We start from the raw sequence: 27,876 nt of genomic DNA on the forward strand, positions 1-27,876 counted from the left end.
AGTTCACAGTTCATGTAGCCTGTGGTATAGGTTACACTAAACCCCAAGGTCATGCATGGGTAGTTAATGCCCAATAGGATATGCTAAGTCATAACTAGGTCAAACTATCGGTCCCAGTCATCTGTCGGCTGCCAGTAGCTACACCACTGCTTGGTGGACAGAGTTAACGGCACAGTAAACAGCACAGTAAACGGCACAGTAAACGGCACTGTAAACTCATAACCAACGACATGGTGGGTATAAACCAGAATGCTAGCACATGTATCCCACTAATCCCATGACAGTGACAGTCCTGAGACTGTTTCATCTCTTGGTTTTCATTTTTAAGGTTCAGCTTACAAGGACCCTTTAACTTTGATTCTTAATTTGGAAGGAACACTGCTGATGTTTTTGTATTTGAGGATTACATATCACTAAATTATTGAATTGTGGTGTGACTATATATCAGTAGATTACTGAATATTGGTGAGACTTGTAGCATGTTTAAGTTAACTGAAAAGTCATGGATTGAAAAGGCACTGGTAGAAGATGGTATTTAACCTAACCAATATCAGGCAGCCATTTTGGACTCCTGATCCCCATTTTACCCTGGACAAAATGTACTGGGTAGAGATTGGTTATCTGGCTATCTGATGAGTGAGATAGCAATGTAGCAGTGTACTCAAGGATGTCCTCACTGGTATGCTTAAAGGCATTGTTTGTAGTGGAGTATCATCCAATAGCAAGAGAGTTAACTGACTGTAAAAGTTCAGCTCTCTGATAAACCAATCAGAGAGCCTGTCCTAAATCAGAACAGGGAAGTAATCAGTTGGATTGGTCATAATCCCAATGTTTACACTTTTTCAAGTTATATTCAGTAATTGTTTTGAATATTTCATCAAAATTTACAAAAGATGCTCTAAATGTTGAGATTGTCCACAGGCAATTGAATCTGATTTTTTATTTGTCTTGTAATCTCATGTAAGAGAAACTAGTTGATTTTCCACACCCTGAGGTGCAGACTTTCCAGTTCATGGCCCCCTGGAATGGAGACACACATATTTTCTTGCTCATGACCTTGAAATCAACAACCAGTCTCCAACCAAGTTTGCATAGATCTACATTCAAACCAGATGTTCCCAATTGTATTTGATATTCCACAACCAAACAAATCTAACATTTGAATTTAGAAATAGAAATAAATTGATTTGTGGCCCTTGTTTATTATTTAAAGAAAACACTGACTTGTAACATATAGCATTGATATGTCAAGATCTGGGGTAGAATAGGTCTTCAGCAACCCAGGCTTGCTGTAAAAATCAACTACGGTATGCTTGTTGTAAGAGGCAACTAACAGGATCGGGTGGTCAAGCTCGCTGACTTGGTTGATGCATGTCATCAATCTCAATTGCGTGGATCAATGCTCATGATGTCAATCACTGGATTGTCTGGTCCAGACTTGATTATTTACAGACTGCCATCATATAGCTGGAATATTGCTGAGTGTGGCATTAAACAAACAAACAAACAAACTATTGGGCCTATTGTCATCAAGCATTTAGGAGAGATAGTTACATTGAAACAGTGACACAGAACATGAAACAGACTATAGTGTATTGTGACATCATCACCAGGCGATGTGCATCGTGTACAGGTCATTCTGAAACTCTTGACAGATATCAGAGCTCCTTTAAGCTACTTAAAACATGACACAAATGCAACCTATTACTGAAAAATACAACCTTATATTAATGTCTACACAAAGTGCATGTCAAAATATTTCAAATTTGTGTCTGACTGACCCTTACTTGTCACCAAAATATTGATCTTTGAACACAACTAAATGCCAGTAGGCTTAATGTACCATACTACGTCACTAGTCCTTGTGTTATGTGTAACTTGTCAGTAAGTACGAACTGTATTGAAAATCATGACAGTCATCAGCATGATCAGATATATAAATTTATGGGACCAGGCAGTCTGCCATACAGACCCTGAAACAAATATATCCAATACAGCCCATGCAAGTCTATAATGTTTGGCAAGTCTAGATTTCTGCAGTATCAGGAAATGAAGAGAGTCTCTGGGCTCCTTTTTATTATATTTTATAACTATAATTTAACAACTTTTTTTTCTGTAAAGTAGTTCATTTCAGAGACTTGATGTTAGTCTAGGGACCAGAGTGCCACCTGATTTTGTCTAGTGTAACTTGGCTTTGATGTCAAATTAACATGCACCTGGTGCAAGTTATGTGTTACATGAGTGAGTGACTGAGTTGGGTTTAACGCCGCTTTTAACAGTATTCCAGTTATATCACGGCGTGTCAGCTTGATGTGGGAGGAAAGCTCAAAGTGATGCAGGTCTCAGACGTTTACTACTTGGGTGAAACCCACAAGCATGGGTATGGTGCTGACAAACCTAGAAACATAATGGGCGATCTTTTTCAATTTATCTTCCCTTCACTAACCCGCTAGGTGCGCTGACCCGGACGGTCCAACCTTAAACTGACGGCGCATGTGGTATGCGTGATACGAGCACTACATGTTACTATGACGCCTATAGACAGTTAACTAGTATAACCTTCACCTCTGTCGGCAACAGTCACGCTTATGTGTGGACAGCATATCTTTTCGCCTAAACAATGATTTATCTATTGCCATGTCCTGAAATAAATGTTCCTTGATTTAATGATACATCAGGGATGACCACGACTGATTGTATTGTATAGTTATCCACTAGATATGCGTTCAAAGCGATGCAGTGAGATCAGCTGATCGTTCATCCCAGGTCGCTTTGTTGACGTTTTGCAATCGGTACTGAAAGTGCTGGCCTTGATGTATGAATATGAAAATTAAGTAGATTTAGTATACGTTCCTATATCTATGTTGTAGCATCGCCGAGCAGGCTACATCATATGCATGCATTTCAGTATGTACAGCGGTGAGGCGATGCGGTACGCGAAATATGAAGGTCTCGTGCGACGTTGCCCATAGCCTCAATGTTGTGAATATTGACAGCAACACATGTACGAGTGTAAGTATTTGTCAGATATATAACAGAGAGCAATGAGAAATGTTCTCAAGATATTGTAAGAGTAACAGGCACTGTAAAATTACGTCATCAACTAGATTTCATGATACAATGTTCAAAATGAAAGAAATGGAAATCACTGAAATCTGTTTTGATATTATGGGTTAATTGGTGCATGTTGTATACAAGGATTTTATGTATATGAATGGTAGCTGTTTGTTGCCAAATACTACCATGATTATATTTCAATATGATCAATGAAATATATATATTATTTTGGCCTTTTTTTAATTTTACAAAGTAGAAAAAAAAATCAGACACAGAGGACCCTATATATTAGTTAAAATACATATTCAAGAGTATTTGTACCAACTACAATTTTTATAAAATAAAACAATATATTCATACTTATTGCCAATCTCTATAATGTTGATTGTATTAACAATGCAGTGTCTACATCCAGTTTGCATTGACAATAATCATATGATTGTGACACAGATAAAGCTGATTCGTAACTTCATTAGGCCTTGCTTTTTATGTTTCCTTGTTCTAAAGCTTTTTATGTTTCCTTGTTCTAAACTGATGTTTCAAATTCCAACATAAACAAATTATTAATGTTTTGGTTTTTTTCTCTTCACACCAAAAGATATCTGCATTGCACTATGACTCTTATTATTTTATTTAATATCATGGCACATTTGTGCTTGTGTACTAGTATTTGATTACACATGCATGACCTTTTAGCTGTCATCTGTTTCTGAACTGAATATATAAATATGTAACATTAAAAAGGGACTCTGGTATTCTTTCAGGTTTGGAGAATCAATCAATTCATTGTGAAAACATTTTTAATTTCTTGCATAAGTTACTTTGATCTTGATAAGATCCAAATAGATCCAAATTAAATTGAGGAGGATTAAATAATGCAGTCTTATTCATTTCAGCCAGTCTGTCTAAAATCCAGTCCTATTTTTCAGGCAATAATAAATGAATGAAAGTTTAAGAAAAAATATGCCTTACCTGAGTGAATCAGTAAATATGCATATTGACTGAAATTTTCAGTCAATATACATATTGGGCCTGATTATAGACACTGACTGTAACATATGTAAGTATAATCTGTTATATGCAAAAACAAATAACATAAATAAATCCATTTATCTACATTGAATGACTGTGGGGTTCAATTTGCATTTATTTAACCATCAGAAGATTTGATGATAAACTTTCATATTCATATTTTCATATAAATATACTTTATACTACAGGTGTCTTGAAGTACTGTTGAATGAAAATCAGGATACTTAGATACAGCAGGATAGTGTGTGGGTTTGTATGGGAAATAATTTGTCAACATTAAAATAAATATAATGTTACTAAACCAAGAAGATAAAACTATGATTTAGATCTATTTATGCATCATACACATTTTGTGGGGTAGTCAGTATGATTTGTTGTTTGTTGGGACACATCTCTGTAATTAACTACTATTTTAAGAGCATGAGTATCAGAATTCTGTAAGAAATGATGGATCAATGAATTAACACCTGTGATGACTCAGAGCACTTAATGGTGGGACACATGTTATAAGGGGCAGAATAATATGGGTAAATCTCTTATTTCAAAGAATGATGACTGGTATGTATATTGCAAATGAGTAACTGAGTGCTCAATAGATGCATGGTAGATGTTCATTTGGCCTATTTCTAAAGAAATAATGTAAATTTATTCAGATGCAACTTTGGTTTTGATATAAAAAGATACATATAAAATCAGTTGTTTTATTATTGTGAACGTTATTTCTTCTTAAAATATTTGTAAAGGCACGGATGTATACTTACTATTTAGATCATTGGTAAAGGCCTGTCAAAGATGTCTGTGTGCTGCAAATGTTGGCGTATCACTAATTTTATTACATTGAAGTCCATGGTAGTATTTGTTGAGATTTGAATGTTTGAATTGTTGTGGGAAATAACACAAAGGCTGATAAATAAAATGAGTTTGCATTATTTCATCGATGTAATATGTTAGCCCAGACTGACTAATGCCTCGCTGTTTTCTGACGTAGAAAATACCGTGGCAATATACCATTTGTCATGACGTTTTTCCCGCTATATTCCAAAGTTACAATTCGTCTTGTAGTTGAAGACTCAACAAATGTTCATATTATAAACTAATAATCACTACAAAATATGTGCTAGTTAAAAATATTCAGTTGTAAACGACCGTTTTTGAACGCAGGGGCAACAGGATAACTCTTTAGCTTGGCTCCGTCTCTACATGTCAGTAGTTGTCGCAGCGCGCATTGATCCGGGAACCAGACCGGAAGCGACAGTTTGGACCGTCGCTTATATCATTTCAAAAGGAGAGTTATTGCCCTTTGGAACAAAAAGATCGCCCATTGAAGCAAACCAGGATTCGAACCCACAATCATAGATTTTGGCGTGTCCAAGGGTCGCAACTCTGCACAGCAAATCGCGGCGCTTTAGACGACTGGGCCACCCATGCCCCCATGTGTTACATGAATTTACATAAGGCATTACTATTACCATAAAAGTATGTTTGCAACTGGATTTATGCCTCATACGTTCAACAAAAATTCAAATCAATGTCTTTAATTTTTGGTTTCTTGTTTCAATCATCTAATTTACATATTTTGTCTCAGCCAGTTCATTCCTGCAGATTGTCCTTTTTGTCTTATTGCTGTTTCTCCTGTTCAAACAACAGGCAGTATCAACATTTATACCGTATTCGACATAATAAGCTCCCTGGGCGCTCTCAAAATTAGAAACAGGGGGCTCTTATAAGAATATTATTTTGGTGAGAAAAAAACGGAGTTGAAAGATCCTAAATTTCGTGGTTTATGCTGACAGCCTGAAATGTTTATATACGACAGATATATTTTTCAAGAATTATATTTCCCATTATTAAGGATGCATATAACACACGTATTATACACAAATAAATAAGTCTTGTGAACATAGATCAATCGGAAAGGGTGCTAATTGGGATTGTTCACAAGCCAATATATTAGCAAATATCGCCTAATACCATTAGTTTTTTTCTAGACTGATGTTCAAGACTATCAACTCTATGATTTAGAGACAGAATATCAGTCTGTTTGTATTTCTAACAGTACTTCAATGATATCATTTGTTTTAATGATGAACGAGTGTTGTGTCATTTGAACAGAACTCAAAACAAAGCTATGATGGTGAAAATGAGTCCAGGGTATTTATCAGATTTGTTTGTTGTTTATCTCCACACTCAGCAATATTCCAGCCATATGACATCATGAGTATTGATCTAGACAAATGGGATACGATGACATGCATCAACCAAGTCAGAGAGCCTGACTCCCCGATCTCATTAGTCGAGTCTTACAACAAGCATAGTTGCCTTTTACGCCAAGCATAGGTTGCTGAAGACCTATTCTACCCCGGATCTTCACAGGTTGGTTTTTATCAGAATGGAAAGGAGACTAAACACACTGAAAACTCGAGGAGGTCGGCTCTTGGACCCCAGCTATGTTAGATCTCACCCATTCCAAACTTGACAGCTCTGCACTGGTGTGTTACCATGGTTACTAAATGCTACTTACTCAGCAAGATGTAGATCTCTCTGGTCTGATGTGTGGTGCTTGTGAAAGCTTTGGCTATGAACTTCACACTCAGGGCCTACAACAAGACAACAATGTGCAAAAACAGGTCAACACACATATCATGAATGTTTCTCACATGTCTGGGAACACTGTCTCTGTTCAGATTAATTTCCCTGACCTATGGCTACTACAAGTGGCTCATGTTTCCAGTCACTGGTTGACCTTGTCCAAACTCCGCCATTTTCAGGCTGGAGAGATATACCGGTAACTGGAATATTTCAAACAACATCTTCATTCTCAAAACCTGTCCGTAAAAAAAAATGGCAATATCACAGCATTCTAAACAAGCCATCCCTAACGTGTGCAGTATATACATACCGAGAGTTGTTCATCAGGGTCGGACATGACTTGCTGTAGGTTACGCTTCAACTGAAGCCAGTGGTCAGAGTTGACGGAGTCGGCAGACATGATCTGGTTCAGCTTCTGAAGAGCATCCCGCCGTGTCTGCAACACACCATCATGCTCATGTATAATAGTGATGATGATGATGATGATGATGATGATGATGATGTGAGTGAGTTAAAATTTAACCGTCGCATCAGCATTATCTCAGCCATATAGCGACGAGTGATGATGATGATGATGATGATGATGATGATTTGTAATGATTATGGTGCATCCACCCACAGATGCATGCTCACAGCAATACAGATAATACATTCTGTCCCCTCTACCCAATAAGCAGGATTGAAATTTCTGTTTTGGCACTATTAGTGTACAGTTGAATCTGTCCTCACCAAATTCTCAGAGTAATTCATGTAACATGTGCAATCTGGTACTGGACCAAATTTATCTAGAATTTTCTGTTCCAAACTTGAGTATTTACGGACCCCAATCATACAGCTGGAATATTGTGTCTGAAAACAACAAACTCACCCAAAAGACTGCGACTTACTTGTGTGGGTTTGCTCTTGCCGAGACTGTCTGCCACATGCTTCATGTAATCATGGTCAAACATCATCACACTTCCCTGAAAACAAACCATGCATTAAAAAAGCAAAGTTTCAACTCAGTTTCCACAAAATTAGCTAGAAACCTGACATCTGATTCTCAATCACTTGGCACAAAGCATAAACAATCCATAAAACTTGATTAAAGGACTTGCTATATTTCCTGCATGATAAACACAATGAATTAATTTCTGTTGTTCAAAAATATGCGCAATATTTTATGTTATTGTTCAAAAAAAAAATGCATGTTTTTCAATAATTGTTTAAGCAGATGTTGATCATTTCTTTACACACTGTATTGCTGGTGCCCAGACAGCCCAGTCGTCTAAGGCACCTCAATTCGCTGTGCAGAGTGGCATCCCTTAGACATGCCAGAAACCTATGATTGTGGGTTTGAATCCCGGTTCAGCCCAATCTAATTTCTAGGTATGTGAGCACCATACCTATGCATGTAGGTTTCAGCCAAGAGGTAAACATCTGACACCTGCATCACTTTGGGCTTTCCAGCCACATTAAGCTGACATGCCATGATATAACTGCAATACTGTTCAAAGGGACGTCAACCCTACCTCATTCACTCCTTACATTGCTCAAAATGATTATGTTCTGACTTGTTTTTGTTTTTTATTACTGAGTTTTATTGTAACCAAAAATATTGAGAAGAAATAAAATACACTAAAAATGACATATTTTTGTTTTTTACAAGTTATCAGAATATGTTGTCATATGTGCCGTTTTCCCGGACTTGATTTGCAGTTAACATAATGTACGTACACTATTCTTGTAATGAACATGTAAGTATGCTTTTGGCAGAACAAAATACAACTGCTCTTCAGACTTCATTTGTGTTCAGGGGGCAAGGGTGGCCCAGTCGTCTAAGGCGCCGCGATTCGCTGTGCAGAGTTGCGTCCCTTGGGCATGCCAGAAACCTATGATTGTGGGTTCGAAACCTGGTTAGCCCCGATTATGTTTCTAGGTTTGTCAGCACCATACCCGTGCTCGTGGGTTTCACTGAAGTGGTAAACGTCTAAGACCTGCATCACTTCGGGCTTTCCTCCATCATTAAACTGAAACGCAGCGATATAACTGGAATACCGGTAAAAGCGGCGTTAAACTCAACTCACTCACTCACTTATTTGTGTTTATCTCACTGTTCTCTTAGGGTCCGTGGTTCCATAAACCAATGCTTCTAGAAGTATCATTATTCACAGAAACCTATTTCAACTTAGCAGTCCACATGCATTTGTAATTGAACATACGAAGAAAAGTTAAGGAACATCAGTTTGCTTGCCTCCTCATCATCTGTAACAACATTGTCCCGGCGGGTCTGAAACCCAGCATCTCCATGACGACCACCCGAGAACTCCTGTTCAAAGTTCTGCTGCAGCTGGTCAATAGCACCAGTCATATTACGCTTCAGTTTCTTGTTGAAGTCATGGTATCTGTGAACACAAGGAGAAACACATTGTCATCATCATCATCATCATCATAAGAATGATAATAAAAAAATAAAAGGCAATGGTAGGGTTCTCACAATCATCATCATCATCATCATCATAAGAATGATAATAAAAAAATAAAAGGCAATGGTAGGGTTCTCACAATCATCTTCATCATCATCATCATCATCATCATCATCATAAGAATGATAATAAAAAAATAAAAGGCAATGGTAGGGTTCTCACAATCATCATCATCATCATCATCATCATCATCATAAGAATGATAATAAAAAAATAAAAGGCAATGGTAGGGTTCTCACAAAGTTCAGGCACAAAATATTTGACATCCATGATTTTTTAATGGTCTAGTCGTTAGTTGACTGAAATAATAAAAATAGACACATGTTACTACTACACCTTAAATCACCATGTGTATTCATGGGTGATGGAGATGTTCATAGTGTCTACCATCATCATCATCATCATCATCATCATAAGAATGATAATAAAAAAATAAAAGGCAATGGTAGGGTTCTCACAAAGTTCATGCACAAAATATTTGACATCCATGATTTTTTAATGGTCCAGTCGTTAGTTGACTCAAATAATAAAAATAGACACATGTTACTACTACACCTTAAATCACCATGTGTATTCATGGGTGATGGAGATGTTCATAGTGTCTACCAAGCCTGTGAAGTATTGATGATGACAAGTCTAAGAAAAAGACACAGTAATCCACGACGGCAACTCACTGTTGTGACTGCAGGATGCGGTCAGTGATTCGACTGACCACCGTCTCCTGTCCGTTGGCCCCAATATGTCCAACTGTAGAGAACCGCTCAATTTCATCATCAATCAAAGGTCCCAGAAGCTCGTCAATTTTCCGTTTCAGCAACTTTATGATTTCATATCTGTAATCATAATTAAAGAACTCATCAGGGGTTCAAATACTTTCTGAAAATCCACTGGCCTCAGACAAGTGAATAAAACAAAACCACTTGCCCTTTTTTAATTTGCTAGCTGCCCGAAACGGTTCATTTAAAAAGTGAAAACATTGAAGAAATTACATGTACCCTTGGAACTGGTGGCCCATTCTTTCATGGCTGCTTAAGGGTTGAACTCTTTCATGATTGTCAGAATATTGTTGAGATTTGCATGACTGAGTACAGTATGATTGGACGTCTTCACAATATTCACATTAGAAAACAATCTCCCATCCAATTAAATGTGAATTTACATTAGATATTTTTGTTTGGCGCCATTCATTTTTCTTTGATGATGGAATACATCTCCTTTTACAAAGTGCAACATGGTTACCATGGTTTCGTGATAAATGCTGAGTCTTTATGGGTGTTATTATGTAATGTATCGCTACATTACTATCGGCAAGCCTATATATTTTTAACTTTTTTTCAACTCATTCTGATATTATTTGATATTGAGAGGTACAAGGTAAGAGTTTCTCTATATCCTACTTGTGGAAGTTCTCCTCGCTCTCCTCCAAGTGTATCAAGTTCTCCTCTATCTGGTCCGTGGAGACAGCCTCGCGGATGTACGGCTCAAAGCTGTAGATGAGCTGACGCAGGTTGCGAATCAGGTCCTGCCCTTCCAGCCCCCCACTGAGCGCCATCTGGTGTCACAGCGGCAGCATGCACCTGGAGTAGTTAATGCCATTTTGATTATAACCATTTTATGATTATTGCTGATATGTGTTAACTTGTTTTGAATCATTCTGTTGCATGATGTAAGATGATGAAGATAACTAGCTTTATTACTTGTCCATGAAGAGATCACCCGTTTAATAAACATACAGCTATATTGCACATTGTGTAATACCAAAACGCGTGCTTATATACTGTCAGAACAAGTTTCACAAACAAATTGTGAAAGCTCTCAACATCCCTTGGCTTATTCAACAACATTGCGTGTGGAGATGATAAATCACTGAGAGGAGCTTATGCACACTCGATGACCCCAGCAACCTTGTTGCTAGGCTGACGTCACATGGCATTGTTTCGCCGATGAATCTTGCAACAAAATTCACAAATTACGTCATCGGGTTTTGTGACGTGATTGTAAACTTTGTAGTTCAGAGCCCCATTCCACAAGAAGATCGTACTGTAGCGCAACGACAGTCATAAGTCTAAATGAAAGTATGTGAGTTGCGATAACCTTAGTACTACGATAACTTTGTGGAACGGACACCTGAATTCTAAAGGTGGACCGTTGTATGGTAGTAAATTAATTTGTTTCAACGTTTGACGTTTTTGAAGTATTATTCTGTAAAATTCAATTGGATATTATGCTTTGGATCGTGTAGGTGTCAGCCTATTCACACATGACAGTGTAATTCTAAAAAGGTTACAAATGCAAGTAAAAATAAAATACTAAACTTGCTCCCGTGTAAAACCAATTTTATGAAACTCGCTTTCGCTCGTAAGATACCACAACTATTCACTCGTTTCATAAAATTGGTATTATACGGGAGCTCGTTTAGTATTCTATATTATTAACATTGGCAGAAAATCTATCTAAAGTACATAATTCATAATATATATATCATTTTTACTTATCATGCTGAAAAGATTAATTTCTTAACTGTTTATGTGTTCATAATTATATATGTACCTGTTTGCCATAATAATTTTATTGCTTAAATGCTTGAGGATGACCTATGACAATAAATATAATAAAACTGACAGGTTGAATGATACCAATAACACAACCTGATCATGTCCATTATTGAATATGGAAAATACTTACTTAGAATCTGGAGTATTTTTTTATGGATACATGCAATTTTTATGATTCACATCATATTGCGTTATATAAGATAGCTAGGCGATAAATCACTAAAAAACACTGAAGAACAAAGCATGGTTTATTTCACGATAAAACATTGTTCTATCATGTCATTTCTGGAGATTCGTAGATGTGCTCGCAACTTGTAAATTGGACGTAATTTTTTTAGAGAGAAATGTCCAGTAAGTTGTTCCCCATATGTAAGGCTGAAGTTAAATTGTAGGACCTGTGTGGAAGTCTCTGAAATCTTAAAATATTTTTGAGTATCCTCAGGTCGTTACTCTCGGCATTTGGTGACCATTATCTCGTGTAAACAAATGATACATATGATCAGTCACTATAGTCATTAGTTATAATAATCAAGATATATTTCATAACTGGCAGCTCTAAAACAACCTAGTACCAGAGGCCATATAATAGATTATTAGATCTATTATATGGTCTCTGCTAGTAATGACAGTGACACTCGGAAATTCAAGATGCGACCTGCTATTGTGTATTCGTGTGTACGTGCTAATCCGTCATTTGTCTCTTCCAAACGAAGTGTTTCTTATTTTAAATCTTAGAATGGCTTGAGAAACAGTTTCTCTTCACACACATCCGAACAATAACACTTTTTGGTGGTTTTGTCTTTTGATGACATTTGTGTTGGTGTCCACGAAAACCGGGGGACTGCAATACACGATTAATTTGTAATATTTCTGCACGGTAATTCAATCAATGCATATGAACCTTTGATCAGTTGTAGGTATAAAGGGTCGTTAAACAATGAGGAAAATGTTTTACTTTCACATGACAAGGACAGGCTTCTTTTTACGGTTGTGTCCTGAGCAAACTGGTTTATCGACTGCTCTCCGTAGTAACTGTTTACATCAACGCCATTGCAAATTCCATTCTTCATTCTAACGGTGTCATTGATTGGACAAACACAGACGTTGGCAAAATCTACCAATGGTAAGGGGTGTTACAAAAAAAAACGAATTATTGAGTTGGCAAGCACTTGCCGCTCGGTAATTTCCGTCAGTACTCGTAAATAGGTTAAAGATAATGATTTCGATATGTACTCACCCGAACTTATAAAGTCAACAGAACGTGGCACAATATGACATGGTCAGGCAGATTGTTTTGTAGAAATGTCTTCAAGCCTATGCTGGTAAGTGCATCTTTGACAATAAATGACACAGGGCCACTCTATACTGATTTTAATGTAATCAGTAAGTATAGTATGGCTATCCGTGGCCCTGTGATAAATGACAGCTTTTAATTCGTAACTAGACTTTAGCTCTGTTGCATGTTTCATGTTAAAATATATTGTGTTTCAAAAGATGAAAAAAAATTATTACTGTTTCAAAATTATAAAGGTCGCTAAATGAAAGTGCACTCAAAATAGTTTTTTTTAATATATGCTGGGGTTTAATATCATTCAACATGTTCAATAAATAAGCTCTTTCGGAGCTCATCTTTCAATGCAGAAATTTTTTAAAATTACATCAACCCCAACTGAAAGTCATTATTTTAAATTTCAGTAATAATCTAGAATCTCTGGATAAATCATTCATGTGATTATTTTCACAAGGTTTTGCATTTATTTAATTACCTCACCTAGATCATGTTGATATTGTCAATGTGAAATATGATGTCTCTTTTTTTATAATTGTCAGGGGTTTTAACCATCTGTCTCTCAAACAAAACAAAAATTCCTTTTCTCCAAATATTCTGACATATCAGTGTCATATTTGCATAACATTTCCTAAATATCCAGGCGATAACAATGTAGGGTTTTCATTCCTATGTGATAAAATATGTGTTTAATTTGTTAGTTACATTTATTTATCATCCAAAACTGGCTCCCACAGGAGATATGGCTTGGATGAGATCAAGCGATATCTACACTGTAGATATCGCTGCAATGAAATTACATCACAATGCTTTGCAGACAGTTGTGACGTCACTGGTTACCATGACGTCACAATCAAATGACATCACTAATTGCTCTGCTACTGAAGCTGTTAGCAGTACTTTTTTTACACTGAAGACACTGCTAATTACTGTCAACAAATTGAAAAAGCTGGAAGAATGATGTTGGATGATAAATAAAATCTCACCCTTGTGTCTTTTGATATCAAATATATCAACACGAGATGATAAAAGTGGCAAAAATCCTCGGCAAGCCTTGGAATTTTTCCATTTTTATCAACTCGTGTTGATATATTTGATATCAAAAGACACTCGGGTGAGATTCTCTATATAATACTATGTAAAACTATTTATGTAAATTATGTATCACAATGAACACTATGTGTTAATGTGTAATATTTTATCATCAAGTCTATGTATTTTTTAAACTTATGTGAATGGGTTTATTACAATCATCCAGCCAAAATGGGCTTCACAAATCTACCCATGTCAGGAATCCAATCCAGGTCATGATATGACAAAGTAAACCTCATAAAAAATAATTGTCCTCAGGTTTACCCCCAAAATAAATCATGCTGAAAGTTTTGAAAAGTAATGTATTGTGGTGAAAACAATTGTTTAGCTTCTCTTTTAATTGATTAAAACTGTAAGTTTGAAACAGAGACATAAACAGAACTCCCAGGGACAGGACTTTAAACTAGGTTATCAGTTTGCTATTTGGCCTCGCCCTGGGTCTGCCCCAGAACATTGTGCTACCTGTGCCTGCATACTCCTTCCCTCACCCATAAACCCATACACCCTCACCGTATGTTGACAGCTGACTTCCTGTGGTCAGGGTTTAATATTAGAGTGCAACTGACACAGGTTAGAATCATAATGGCATGGTTTATAAGTTCCAAGAGCCTGAAGGGCATATTTGGAATAATATTTTTTTAATAAAATTATTTATGATATGAAGCCAGTGATTCAAGCCAACTCACTCACTCGCTCATATTTTTGGATGACCCTCTCAATGTCCTTGTCTATTTTTTTTCATGATCTTCCTCAAATATGTGTATTATTTTGTATGACCCTCCCCTAAAGACTTGACATAGTTTGGTGACCCTCTTCTGATTCCCTTTGACCCTTCCACCCGGGTCATAAATGACCGGTCCCCCGGCAACAACTGCTTATTTTCTGACTTATGGTGAAATGATATTCAATGGGTTCCAAAATGTTTGTTTGTTGTTTATCGCCGCACTCAGCAATATTCCAGCTGTATGACGGTAGTCTGTAAATAATCAAGTCTGGACCAGACAATCCAGTGATTGACATCATGGGCATCGATCCACGCAATTGGGATATGATGACATATATCAACCAAGTCAGCGAGCCCGACCACCCGATTCTGACACATTGAGTATTGATCTAGTCAATGGGGATATAATGACTTGCACCAGTCAAGATCAAAAGCATTCTTCTTGTGGGCACACTTAACTTGATGGGTACCCTGTGGCGTAGCCTTGCTCCAAGGCTGTACTGAATGGATATGTATAGTGAGTGAGTGAGTTAAGATTTATCGTCACATCGGCAATATTTCAGCCATATAGTGACGAGATCAATTTATATATATAAATAAAGACATTTTGACAGTATATAAGGGAGTAGTGCACTTTACCGGGCGCACTTTTTCAGATCCAATTAGCGCTGTGGGGGCTCGAACGCGCTTCGCCGGCTCACCGGCTCTGCTAATTAATGCGTTAATTAGCCTACGCTCTACCACTGGACCACAGGCACTATCACATGTAATCAGTGCTCGTTTAACAGGTCATTAGAATCCCCATTGACATGCATGCTTAATTCAGTAAACAATGAATTGCGCATGCGTGTGACGTCACTGCCCGCTCTCCCATTCATCTTTTCTTGAAACCACACCCGCAATTGTTTATGTCAACATGACCGACCAATGGGATTAACTGGATTAACGCTTGAAAGGTAAGAATTTATGGCTAACCCTTGCCCAAAGCCAGCTGACCCTAATGACCGAAAAGGGGTTTTGGATCGAAAAGACGTGTAAGTTTCCCTAAGACCGAAAACGGGTGTTGGATCATAAAGACGTGTAAGTTTTCCTAAGACCGAAAAACGGGTGTTGGATCGTAAAGTTGTGTAAGTTTCCCTAAGACCTAGAACGGGTGTTTGATCGTAATTAAAGATGTGTAAGTTTCCCTAAGACCGAGAACGGGTGTTTGATTGTAAAGATGTGTAAGTTTCCCTATGACCGAAAACGGGTGTTGGATCGTGAAGCGAGAGTCACCAGAGCGTGAGGCACGGTAACGGTATAACGAGACAGCGGTGGCACTATAGCGCGGTAATTGAGCGGATGGTAGAGCTCGGGCTGCGCCCGGTAAACTGCATTGTTACCATATATAAACCTGTCAACGAAGAACAGTAAAACAAACTAGGATGTCACAGATGTGAATATAAAACTAGCATGGAACAATAAAAAGATGTAACAATACACAATACATGATAAAAATGGGCTATTGATCGCAACCACTGAAGGTAGATCACCACACTAGGGACCATGGGGACTTACAGTACTTTTGCTACCTGCATGAGCCCTAGCAGGATTTACACCATCCCTTCAGCCGCTGGTGATTGTATGCAAGTTGAGCCATCAATTAAAACTAACAGATATACTACGATTAAAATCGTGGTAGTACTAAATTTGCCTTGAATGATGTGGAACTTACGTACCCTCTCAGGGGGACAATAATTTTACAGTACCTTAACCCCCTTCAAGGATACTGCCACTAACAATCTCAGTTGCTAATTTAATCTACCAATTTTAAAACCTTCATATCTTATAACACGTATCAATCAAAACTTCTCAGTAATTCTATCACTATAATAGGCAAGTCTAGATAAGTGGACATTACACCAGTCTCTTATAGGGACCACTTGTTCTTATTATTTATATAATTTAGAAATTATGATTTAAACTAATAATTGTGCAAGTCTACCTGTTGCACACAAGGATTTTTTTTTTTAACCAGGTGTCGCAGATTTTATGTAATTTGTAAAGGGTTTTTCATGCAGTTTGAAGTGCATTCAACTTCCTTATATGACCGTAGATTAGCTGAATTTTGAGGCCCAGAAAAAAGATTCTGTAGAAGGGGTCGGCTTATGTATGGGTTACACTTTCTTGAAACTTTTTTTTCTGTTGGTAAAAAAAATTACATCGTATCACTTCAGGTAAATGAACAAACTATAACAAACCTTGCAAAAATGAGAAATTTGCATTTAAACATCACTAGATATGATGATTTACTATTTCGATTGTATTTCTTGTTATGCTAGGTATTGTTTTATATGCAGGGATCAATATTACCGTGTATATTGTCTCATAAAGTAAGCCATAAATAGCAATCAGCTGTACACACGTGTTCTCCCAATCTACCGGTGATTACGTTAAACACACCCAATAATATAACAGAAAATGATGTTGATGCAATGATCAGAAAAAATAGTATCTTAAATTACTATTTTACTATGAATAATATATTCTGATATCGTTTTATTTTAATTGCAAGTTTTACTGTATAATCTTAAAAATAATGATAACCAAAACCAGGGTTATCTGGTCACACTTTTGTGTATTGTCGGATACTTTTTTCTGCATGGAACAATTTGACAAATCACTGTTGAGGATTATCCTTGGCTTATCTATGAGATCGGCTTATCTACGGTCATATACGGTACATTTGTTGTGATGTATCTGGTGAACCTCTAACCTGCTTGTATTAACATATTAGTTTACCTATTTTGAGTATATTTTTGCCTAGTTATGATCAGACAATTAAACTTTATGTCTTTAATATTTAAACTTATAAATGATTTTACGAAATTCAGGAACAAAATGATTTTTTTTCATTTTAGGTGTGCCAAAGGGCACATATGAGGATGTTTAGAACTGCTCTTTTGAATTTACATGTGTCAACAAGAACAATACTTTTCCTCCATCTTCAAACTCAGTGAATGCCCATTCATTGAGCTAACAGTAGTAAGCCAAATCCCTGTCACTGACACTGAGTGAGTGAGTGAATATGGTTTTACGCCGCTTTTAGCAATATTCCAGCAATATCACAGCAGGGGACACCAGAAATGGGCTTCACACATTGTACCCATGTTGGGAATCAAACCCGGGTCTTCGGCGTGACGAGCAAACGCTTTAACCACTAGGCTACCCCACCACCCCTTACTGACACTGAAGATACCATTTACGTTTCGGATTCCCCAGATTATTTTGTGAATCATACTCTCCGTTTATCACAAAAAGCATGTTCTAAGTATATGTTCATTTTCACTGAGTGTGTCCAGTATAATTTTGCAAAAGTATATATATTACAGGCTTCATGCAATAAACATTTTTGCTGAAACTGTGATTTCTAAGTCCGCCCTTCAAGCACTGGATCTCATTTTAACCGTGTCATTTACGGCTGGGACGGCTAACTCGGGTACTCTGGGCGGATGGGTCCTGAGTAGGACCCGGGTACCCACAGGAATACCCGGACCAGTGGTTAGTCACGTGACATATTATTTAATGACAAAAATTATCTAGAACTCCATGGTTACACTACAAGCTACTTATGTTTGCATTCCTTCTGACTTGCCAGTCAGACATCTTGTACCCATCTCTTGAGACCTACATCTTCCCGAGGCAAGTGAGTTAACTGACTATAAAAGTCCAGTTTCCCCCCTTGCCGAACTAGGCTGGTATTATGGAGTTACATTTTGGCTGGACTAATGAGTCTGTGCATAGTCCAATCAAAATCGCGCACCAAAATCAAAATCCGGTTCGTAAACTGTCGTGCAGATTTCGATCGACTGCAGTATTTGCAAAGCATGTGCACCGTCAACTTGTTGTCAACAGATATTATTCCAAATCTTTTCATGTTTTTAATCAAAGTGCTCATGTGATTTAATGCATTTTGCGATGTAAGACCCGTTTTATCACAATATAGATCTTGATTATCGATCAGATCGTCCTGACTTGGCGCCACCATTTTGTGTGAAGCAAACGCAAGTGATACGAGAGGTGGAATCTGATTGGTCCATAGGAGAGGCTTAGAAGGGACATAACTGGTTATAGCCACTGGTGGCGCTACGATCGAGCCCAGTAATTCCAGCCTAGTTCGGCAAGGGTGGAAACTGGACTTTTAAAGTCAGTTAACTCTCTTGCCTCGGGAAGATGGAGACCTACAGCAGGTAGGGTAGGGTCGGGTAATAGAGGGGTGGGTCCCTGGGTAGTAAATTTGGACTCGTCCCAGCCTTACTATCATAGCAACTTTAACCATCCCATTGGCACTGAAACACAAGGAATTTCAAACCCTTCATGCTAATTATCAGAATTAATGTCATATAAGCCAGCTGTTTGCAGATTATTCATCATATCGGTATGTAGGCCTAATAAGCAATATATTTGTTTGTTCTAAAATTGCAATTGGAAAACGATACCCAATATGTACTAGCCAGACCAGAATTAGAAATATCTTAGTCGGTAGCGTTCCAAAAGAACTTCATGACCAGTTTGCAAGGAACCTTAAGGAAATTATTCCAGCCAGAGAAACATTTTAAGCAAGATTAACAACATGAAAGGCTTGCATTTTGTCAACCAAATAATTAATCCACAATCATAAAACATGTACAAATTTATGATTTATGATTTTGATAATTGTTAACCTTGGTATTTAATAAACAGGAAGTATTTGGAATGTATTTCACGTATTATGTCAAAGATGACACATGTAACAGCGGCAGTAATTCCACATTTATTTTTTAGTGATTTAAAATACAAGTTTTATTATTCATGATACCACTTGTAAAAGCAAACCTATTTACATTCAATGTTATGATTAGTATGATTAATTCAGTTATAATCGATAGCCTAATTCAGTTCTATCAATATCATAATTGCCCTCTGGCTAATGAAGTTTCAGTAATGATGTATTTCAGTTCTATTTAATGGGGAAACAAAATCCCCCCAAATGGCGCATATCGTGAATAATCTTTCCTGTGGGAAGATATTTGTCATTTCAGTAACTTTAACAAAAGGGAAATCTTAATATGGTTATTATCTAAAAATAGATTCATGAGATGGGATTGAAACAAGAAACTTCTTGCCACGTCTGGAAGGTGACGCAATGCAAATACAACTGGAACCAGTCTGTATTAAATAAGGTTTCATTGCTGGCTGACCATGGCACATTTGTTCTGGTCATCATATGGAAAACCTACTCACTCACTCATTCAGTCTGGGTTGCATTAGGACCGCCTCCGTGGTCTAATGACAGAGCGTCCGCCCGGAGAGCGGAAGGTCCGGGGTTCGATCCCCAGCCGCGTCATACCTAAAGACGTTTAAAGATGGTACTTGTTGTTACCCAGTCTGGCGCTCGGCATTAAGGTGCTTAAACAAGGACTGATCGGCTCGGAGTCAGTATACTGTGTCTGAGTGGGGTATTCATGTTAAACTGTGGCATGGTATCTCAGTGTGCTAGCACTATAAACTGGCATCAGTCCGAACTAGTACAAGCAGCCACACACACATACACGTGCAAGCACGTCGCTATATAAGTGCAATAATCTTGGACGCGACGTTAAACCCCACCTTCACCCTCACCCTCACCTCACCTCACCTCACCTCACCTCACCTCACCTCACCTCACCTCACCTCACCTGGGTTGCAATACCTTCATCAATGCTACTATACTGGAGATGTGGAATTTGACAAAAACCTAAGGCCACACTTTTTTGGTTTTATGTTTCACAGATTTATTCCAGTTTTTCCACACAAGCTCGGTCGAAATATAAATAAATATCTATGTCAATCATTTATTTATTTATATAATTAATAGTCATTCTGCCTTGGAATTAAAACTGCAGCTGGCTTCTTGAATCACTGATATTGATGTAGACATGGAATTTATATATAACATTTTATATTGTATAAGGGGGACTATATTACATCGGGAGATTAAATAAAAATAAATCTTTTATTTGAAAAATGAAACGAAAATAAAAAATGTGTGGCCTAAGGGCTGCAAGGAGTTACAGATTAGCTGTCCTGAGTGAATTCATTTTACGTTCTGAGCTATGGCAAGGGAATACTATTTCACGAGGGACAGATTATCTGTAATTCTGAGGTGAGAGTAGATTATTCTATATATTACTCATCTGTAATCTCTGATGATGTGTTGCTATGACGACACGTATATCCCAGTTTGTGCTCTACAACAACTATAGGCCTCATGTATAATCTCTAATCTTTATTCCATGGGCTTCAACATGCAGAACCATGGTGCTAGTCATCAGGAATTTGTAGTGAATTACACATTTATGCAGTTTCGACAGTTTTTCAGCTTTTAATCTGTAGACAAAACTTTAAATTATTCTGAATGTGTTTATGTGTCATTGTTGTCATGGCTACAGGCTGTAACACAAAATGCAAAGCAATAGATCTTGTACTCCAGTACACAAGTCAATAGATCTTGAATGTGTTCGTAGCATTATTGTTGTCATGGTTACAGGCTGCCAGGAACTCCAGTACACAAGTCAATAGATCTTGATTGTGTTTGTAGCATTATTGTTGTCATGGTTACAGGCTGCCAGGAACTCCAGCACACAAGTCAATAGATCTTGAATGTGTTTGTATCATCATTGTTGTCATGGTTACAGGCTGCCAGGAACTCCAGCACACAAGTCAATAGATCTTGAATGTGTTTGTATCATCATTGTTGTCATGGTTACAGGCTGCCAGGAACTCCAGTACACAAGTCAATAGATTTTGAATGTGTTCGTAGCATCATTGTTGACATGGTTACAGGCTTCCAGGAACTCCAGCACACAAGTCCGGAGGTCTCCAGTGTATGAGCTGAGGATCTACAACATCTATCCTAAAGACATCAAGTCCTTCATTGAGCTCTCCACCAAATGGATGCACCTCCGCACTGCCAAGTCCCCGCTGCTGGGCTTCTGGCTTAGTGAACTTGGAGGCATCAATGATGCAGTACACATCTGGGAGTATGGTAAGTATCGAGGAATAATGAGTGTGTTTGTGTAGCAGGGCGTGGAGTCATCCCACAGATGACATCCTTACCTTGTCAGCTTGCTGACGGGGTTAACCTCTTTGGTCATGTGGACAAGGCGTCCGACCTGTGATCAGAAGGTCCGTGGTTCGAATCCCATCACGGGACTCGGAAATTTTATGGCCGCTACATTGGCGCCCAACGTGGGGCTGAGCACGTTCATATTAAATTTGAGCAAAATAAGCCTCAGTACCCTACTATGCGGCCCGGGACGTGCCTTCTGTTGACGGGGGAGTATGTAGCAGGGCGTGGAGTCATCCCACAGATGACATCCTTACCTTGTCAGCTTGCTGACGGGGTTAACCTCTTTGGTCATGTGGACAAGGCGTCCGACCTGTGATCAGAAGGTCCGTGGTTCGAATCCCATCACGGGACTTGGAAATTTTATGGCCGCTACATTTGCTTTGGTGCTGCTTTGAAGAGGATTTCTGTTATATATTACAGCGTTTTAGCTTGATGTGGGAGGAAAGCCCGAAATGATACCGGTCTTAGACATTTACCACTTTGATGAAACCTATAAGCATGGGTATGGAGGTGACAAACCTAGAAACCTAATCAGGGCGAAGCTGGATTTCGAAATCATGATCATAGGATTCTGGTGTGCCAAAGGTACACAACTCTGGTAATAATTATAACATTTGTTTGTTTGTTGTTTAACGCTATACATTAGAACACGGATATAACGCACACGGATAGAGCGAACAAATGGATACAACAGACTGTTAAAAAATCCCCAATTTATCTCCTATATATTATCATATAAAATTTATGTACATAACGAACTCTCTACAGCGAACTAACAGATACAGCGAACTGATACCTGATTTCCGACAAACCCATCTACCACTAATTAGTGACGTGTATAGCAAACTCAGAAATCACATTCAGTGTCAAGTGTCACTGACAATTGACTATACACAATCAGCAAGCAACACAATCACGGCCAATCAACACAATCAGCGGTGACGATTCAACCTTGTTAAACTTGCCTTATATTAATCTTACCTGTCCATGTAATTGGACTAATCTAGTCTGTACAACAAACAAATTTTATTCAATAATGTTTACATCAATATCGGTGATATTGGAATATATTATTTTGATAAAATAATAACTTCAGATACAATTTCTTCCGACCATTGCATTAAAAAAAATTGAAGTTGATTTTTTTGGTACTTTTTAACTGAATCACCGGTAGATGCGGGAGGAAACGTGTATAAACGTGTATGTGTATTGTGTTTTGTTTAAGCCAAGATGACAGGATGTTTCCGAGCAAAGACATATATAACGAACAACGTATATAACGAACTGATTTCTCTGGTCCCTCGTAGTTCGTTATATCCATGTTCTACTGTATGTAAATAATTTAGTCTGGACCAGACAATCAAGTGGTTGACATCATGGGCTTAGTCTACACAATTAGGATATGATGACATGCATCAGCCAAGTCATCAAGCCTGACCAACTAAACCTGTTAGTCACCTCTTACGACAAGCATGGGTTGGTAAGGACCTATTCTAACCAAGATCTCCACAAGGGCTAGATATTCTGAGAAATCTAACGTTTTGTGATTTGTTTACAGAAAGTCTGAGTGACAGAGCTCGAGTCCGGAAGGAACTAGGCGGAGATGAATCCTGGCAGAAGAATTATATAGCAGCTGCAAGCCCAATGTGGGCGCGGCAGGAGAACTCCCTGCTCACCCTCAAGCAGGGGACACACCTCCACCTCGGCAACGTCACACCAGGCGGTAACTACATCAGTGTTGGCAATGATGGGACACATATATTCCCAAATGTTGTTATTGCTACCAGGTTAATGTTCCTGACAGTATTTGCAAGGTGATATGGCAGTTAGGATGTATTACCAATTTACAATGCATATTCATGGAACTGACAGAAGGTTATCATGACTACATATACACACATAACCGTAAGTACCTAAAAGTAACATACATATTGCAGATTCAATATGAATTGCTTGTGTGTGTGTGTGTGTGTGTGTGTGTGTGTGTGTGTGTGTGTTCATGTGTGTGTGTTTTCGTGTGTCTGTGTCTGTGTGCATGCGTGTGTAGTCACTACATTATTTCTTAAAGTTATCAATCAGTATTAAAACTACTCTGGGTGGAGATCAAATCAGAAATCAGATGCTTTCATTGTGTATAAGAAGGGACACTGATTATGTCAATAATGCATATAAATTTTGCTCCCTTTCATAATTGACCACAAATCTGATTTGAAACAGAGCTCAGGGTAGTTCGCAGTCTTAGTCATTTTGAATGAAGTCATTTCAAAAACATTTTTAATGTTTTCATAAAATCAATTTTTGATTAATAGAAATCATTAATTGGCTTACACACCCATTTACCTAGTCTTATCTTTCTCCATTCCATTTTTCCACCATAGCTGCATTCTGAATCATATTTTAAAGACTAAAAATGCATGACAATATTTCAATTTGGAACACACCTGGAAATTTCTTGATGTGACCTTGACATTGTATACTTTTTTGGCAGGTGTGTTTGAGCTACAGACAGTCCCTGATTGCAGTAGGGTAGGATCTCTGTCACTAGGGACCACACTGTTAGCTGCCTTCCAAACAATGTTTGGACAGGTCAATAAAGGCAAGTGTACAACTGCAGACATAACTGTTTCTAGAATACTAGGTCTATGCTCAGAAAGTAGATTGTATAGGTCTATTTGTCCCACAGTCTTATACATAGCAAGGATAGAACAGTCAGGCATGGAAAAATTCATTTCTTGGGATCAAAGTAAATATTTGTTTTCTTGATACATGTATTCTATTCCCACGGAAGCAGAAGAACACACAATATCATACAATTGGATTCAGATGTTGGAGTATTTGCAATTTAGAATGTTGTATTATTTCAGAATTTCGACTCCTACATCACACTTCCATTGATGATGCAGTCCAAGCTAGTCACTTGAGTCTTGAAGGTAAAACTGTACAGAATGGCTGGGTACTGAAGCTGATTAGTAGCTATTTAGGAATTTTACAAACTTAAGACTTAAAAAATTACAAGAATTGTTTTTCAGGCAACAGCTTTTGAAAATATTGTGCTAGCAGGCGTGTTTTTTGGGGGTTTTTTTATTGTTCAAACTTGATTGTTTTGTCACAATAATTTCGCGAAATCATGTTGTTCTTAAATATTGTAGCATTTCCCTGGCAAGGTAAAGATTTTTTGATTTTTTACAATGAAATAAAAATGAAAATGAGAACCAAGACTATATTTTTTAGCCTAATTTGTCATATTATTAAGTGAGTAAGTAACATTACTAAATTAATAAGTAATATAATCATTTATCCTTTAAGTAATATTACTATTTTATTTTGTAAATATTACCTATACATTTAGTAATGTAGCTCATTTATTTTGTAACAAACTGATGGCCAAAAACACCTCTACCATACTTTTAAATCACTTGTTTAAAAACCATAAAGATTGATGCAAAAGTAAAAAGTAATGAAAAGATCAAAATCTCAACGAAATCAGCATTTAAAATGACAGTCATACATCTTCCAATATTGGCATGGCAGTTGACTGAATTGAGGTGGGATAGCAAAAACAAGCTTTCAGCGTAATGAACAAAGGGCAATAAAATCACTCAAATTTAATGACCTGCCACATTAATAGCATATATGACCACCCTCTATTACAAAACATGCAAAAATCTCTGGTGCACAGAAAAAGTCTCCATTTTTTTTGAGGGCCTGGATCAGTTCTTGTCAGTTGGTCGGAGGATGTAGTCTCTGTCGAACATGACGATCCATGACATCCCAGAGGTGTGTTATGGGGGACATGTCTAGTGAGCATGCAGGCCACGGCAACACGTTGACGTTGTTGGCTGCAAGGAAGTTCTGTCCTATTCGGGCTGTATGGGGTCTGGCGTTGTCATGGTAATAAAGGACACCACATGGAAGCTGTTGTAGAAATGGTAGATCAATTGGATGAGGAATGTCATCCATGTAACGCTGACCTGTCAAATTTTAATTAACGATGACCAATGGTGTTCTCTCCTGCCCACAATATCCTCTCCATACAATAACACCCCCTCCGACATACAGCATGACCTCCTTAACGCATCATGTCACCGTTATTTCTCCCCTTCGGAGATAAATACATGGTCTTCCATCAGCTCTGAAGAGACAGAACCGGTGAAGATGACCCTCTGCCAAAATAATGCACAGTCCGGGCCCATCTCAGTCTCTGACGCGCTGTTGTGCTGTCAATAGCTGTCCTCTGTAAGGTCTGAAGCCCTAATTCCTTGAGCCCTGAGTCGTTTGGCAACTTCCTGTCATCTAACCATCTGCCATAAGGCAATTGTTGCTAGGTGACTCCTACCTGTATCACACCCAGGGCCCGCTCGCAATGTTCAGGTGTCAGTTGTGGCATTTCTGTGGTCTCTCTTTATCAGTGTGAGTGTCTGACATGCCATCCCTATTAGGGCTGGGACGGGTAACTCGGGTTCTCGGGTCGGGTGGGTCATGAGTAGGACCTGGGTACCCACAGTACTACCCGGACCCGTGGTTAGTCACATGATATATATTGTTTAATGACAAAAATTATCTAAAACTCTATGGTTACACTATAAGTCACTAATATTCCCATTTCTTTCTGACAATGCACCCATTCCTTCTGACTTTTATATGTTTGAATAAAGATAAAACTTCATACATTAAACTACAGCATTTGCATGAGCCGATTGTTTTACACGTGTATCTAAATACATTTTGCGAGGGCTACGGTCAAACTCTTCCAAATCAGACAGCTTGTACCTATCTCTAAATATCTACAGCGGGTACCCGGGTAGGGTCGGGTGATAGGGTGGTGGGTAGTAAATTTGGACCCGTCCCAGCCCTAATCCGTATCATTTATCTATTAGACTATATACCCTTATTGCACATGTAGTTTCAACTGCCCAAGCAGCAAGTTTTTCACCTTTTCTCATTTTGTATAAAAACTATGTGCCATGGTCCATGACTTTCTGCATGGAGCACTGTTGTGTTTGGACAATGTGTTTTCCATTGATTTAATTTGAACCTGGGTTTTTATTTTATTTTTCATTTTTAAAGTGGTAAAGTTTCTTTTGGTTCTCAGTTTACATATACTAAATCGTCCAAGTAATAACATAACTAAATTAATTATTAATAGTACAAAATAGAGACCGAGGTCCGTTTTTACACACTCTGGTAGTAGACTGTGATAAAAGGCCCTGCTTTACTTGAAAATAATTGCATTGAAAAAGGTTAAGAATCAATTCTATAACTAACAATTGGGTTTGCATGAGCAGAGATGAGAGTTGTTTCCCTTTGCCCAGTCAGTATACATTGAACATGCTGCTTGTCTGACTGCCAGTGGAAACTGAAATGTCTCCTTGTTGCAGCATGAAAGACCTGAAACTGATGGAATATTCGTCATGTAATATTAGTATAATTATTAGTATTGGTTGGTACTTTTCCAGCTAATGTCTATGTGGCCAGTGACTAATATACTACACAATATTTGCTAAGGATCAAACTAGTCATCTTTAATGGAAGCTAGGTGTGGTGGCCCTTAGCAAATGTTGTGTAGTTCCCCATGCTTGTTGTAATTACAAGTTGGCTGACATTGTGATCGGTAGTTTTAGTGGGTACAGCAGTTTTTAGATATTTGAATAAGTTTTGACTTATTTGAGGGATTAAGTAAAAATCAAAGTTATTTGTCTGTTTCAGGCGTGTCAGGTGAAGTGCACACCCGTCTCATGCTGCCAGCTCCCTGGTCAACACTGCAGTAACCATGGCAATGTACTGCTGTAACCAGTGGTTACTGCTTGTAACCATGGTTACACTTTAACTATAGCAACATACTGCATAATCCTGGCTACATTCAGTACTGTAACTATGGTAACGAAAAATGAAATAACTTGATTAAATTAAATGATTTAGTGATAGCATGATCTTTGCAGCTAAAA

General features: G+C 37.9%; 2 protein-coding genes across 4 annotated transcripts in view; one reads left to right on the forward strand and one right to left on the reverse strand.

Moving 5' to 3' along the window:
• Positions 1 to 12,760, reverse strand: part of LOC124137538 (protein broad-minded-like) — a 64,893-nt gene extending 52,133 nt beyond the window's left edge. For both annotated transcript variants that reach the window (XM_048398961.1, XM_048398960.1), the window contains exons 1-7: positions 12,654 to 12,760; positions 10,541 to 10,720; positions 9,818 to 9,976; positions 8,912 to 9,062; positions 7,566 to 7,640; positions 6,989 to 7,114; positions 6,611 to 6,686 (exon numbers count right to left, since the gene is read on the reverse strand). In XM_048398961.1, coding sequence (XP_048254918.1) covers positions 6,611 to 6,686; positions 6,989 to 7,114; positions 7,566 to 7,640; positions 8,912 to 9,062; positions 9,818 to 9,976; positions 10,541 to 10,695 — 742 coding nt within the window. In that variant the 5' untranslated portion in view covers positions 10,696 to 10,720; positions 12,654 to 12,760. The remainder of the gene's footprint in view (positions 1 to 6,610; positions 6,687 to 6,988; positions 7,115 to 7,565; positions 7,641 to 8,911; positions 9,063 to 9,817; positions 9,977 to 10,540; positions 10,721 to 12,653) is intronic.
• Positions 124 to 27,855, forward strand: LOC124137537 (protein NipSnap homolog 3A-like). 2 transcript variants are annotated; one of them, XM_048398962.1, is made up of 6 exons: positions 124 to 233; positions 21,646 to 21,847; positions 23,490 to 23,654; positions 24,420 to 24,527; positions 24,796 to 24,861; positions 27,638 to 27,855. In XM_048398962.1, the coding sequence occupies exons 1-6, from the start codon at positions 231 to 233 to the stop codon at positions 27,697 to 27,699; spliced, it is 606 nt and encodes a 201-aa protein (XP_048254919.1). In that variant the 5' UTR covers positions 124 to 230; the 3' UTR covers positions 27,700 to 27,855. The 2 variants fall into 2 exon arrangements, with proteins under 2 accessions (XP_048254919.1, XP_046359834.2); XM_046503878.2 differs by lacking the exon at positions 124 to 233 and adding an exon at positions 12,888 to 13,020.
• Positions 27,856 to 27,876: the final 21 nt, after the last annotated feature.

This window comes from Haliotis rufescens, unplaced genomic scaffold, assembly GCF_023055435.1.
Source record: "Haliotis rufescens isolate VD_foot unplaced genomic scaffold, xgHalRufe1.0.p SCAF_19, whole genome shotgun sequence".
Taxonomy (NCBI): domain Eukaryota; kingdom Metazoa; phylum Mollusca; class Gastropoda; order Lepetellida; family Haliotidae; genus Haliotis; species Haliotis rufescens.

Excerpts from the sequence above, each read along its gene's own strand:
- LOC124137537 (XM_046503878.2), top strand. The coding sequence starts at position 12,970 with ATGACATGGTCAGGCAGATTGTTTTGTAGAAATGTCTTCAAGCCTATG. Across the intron at positions 21,848-23,489 it reads AGTACACATCTGGGAGTATG|AAAGTCTGAGTGACAGAGCT; the intron begins GTAAGTATCGAG and ends ATTTGTTTACAG. Across the intron at positions 24,528-24,795 it reads GTTTGGACAGGTCAATAAAG|AATTTCGACTCCTACATCAC; the intron begins GCAAGTGTACAA and ends GTATTATTTCAG.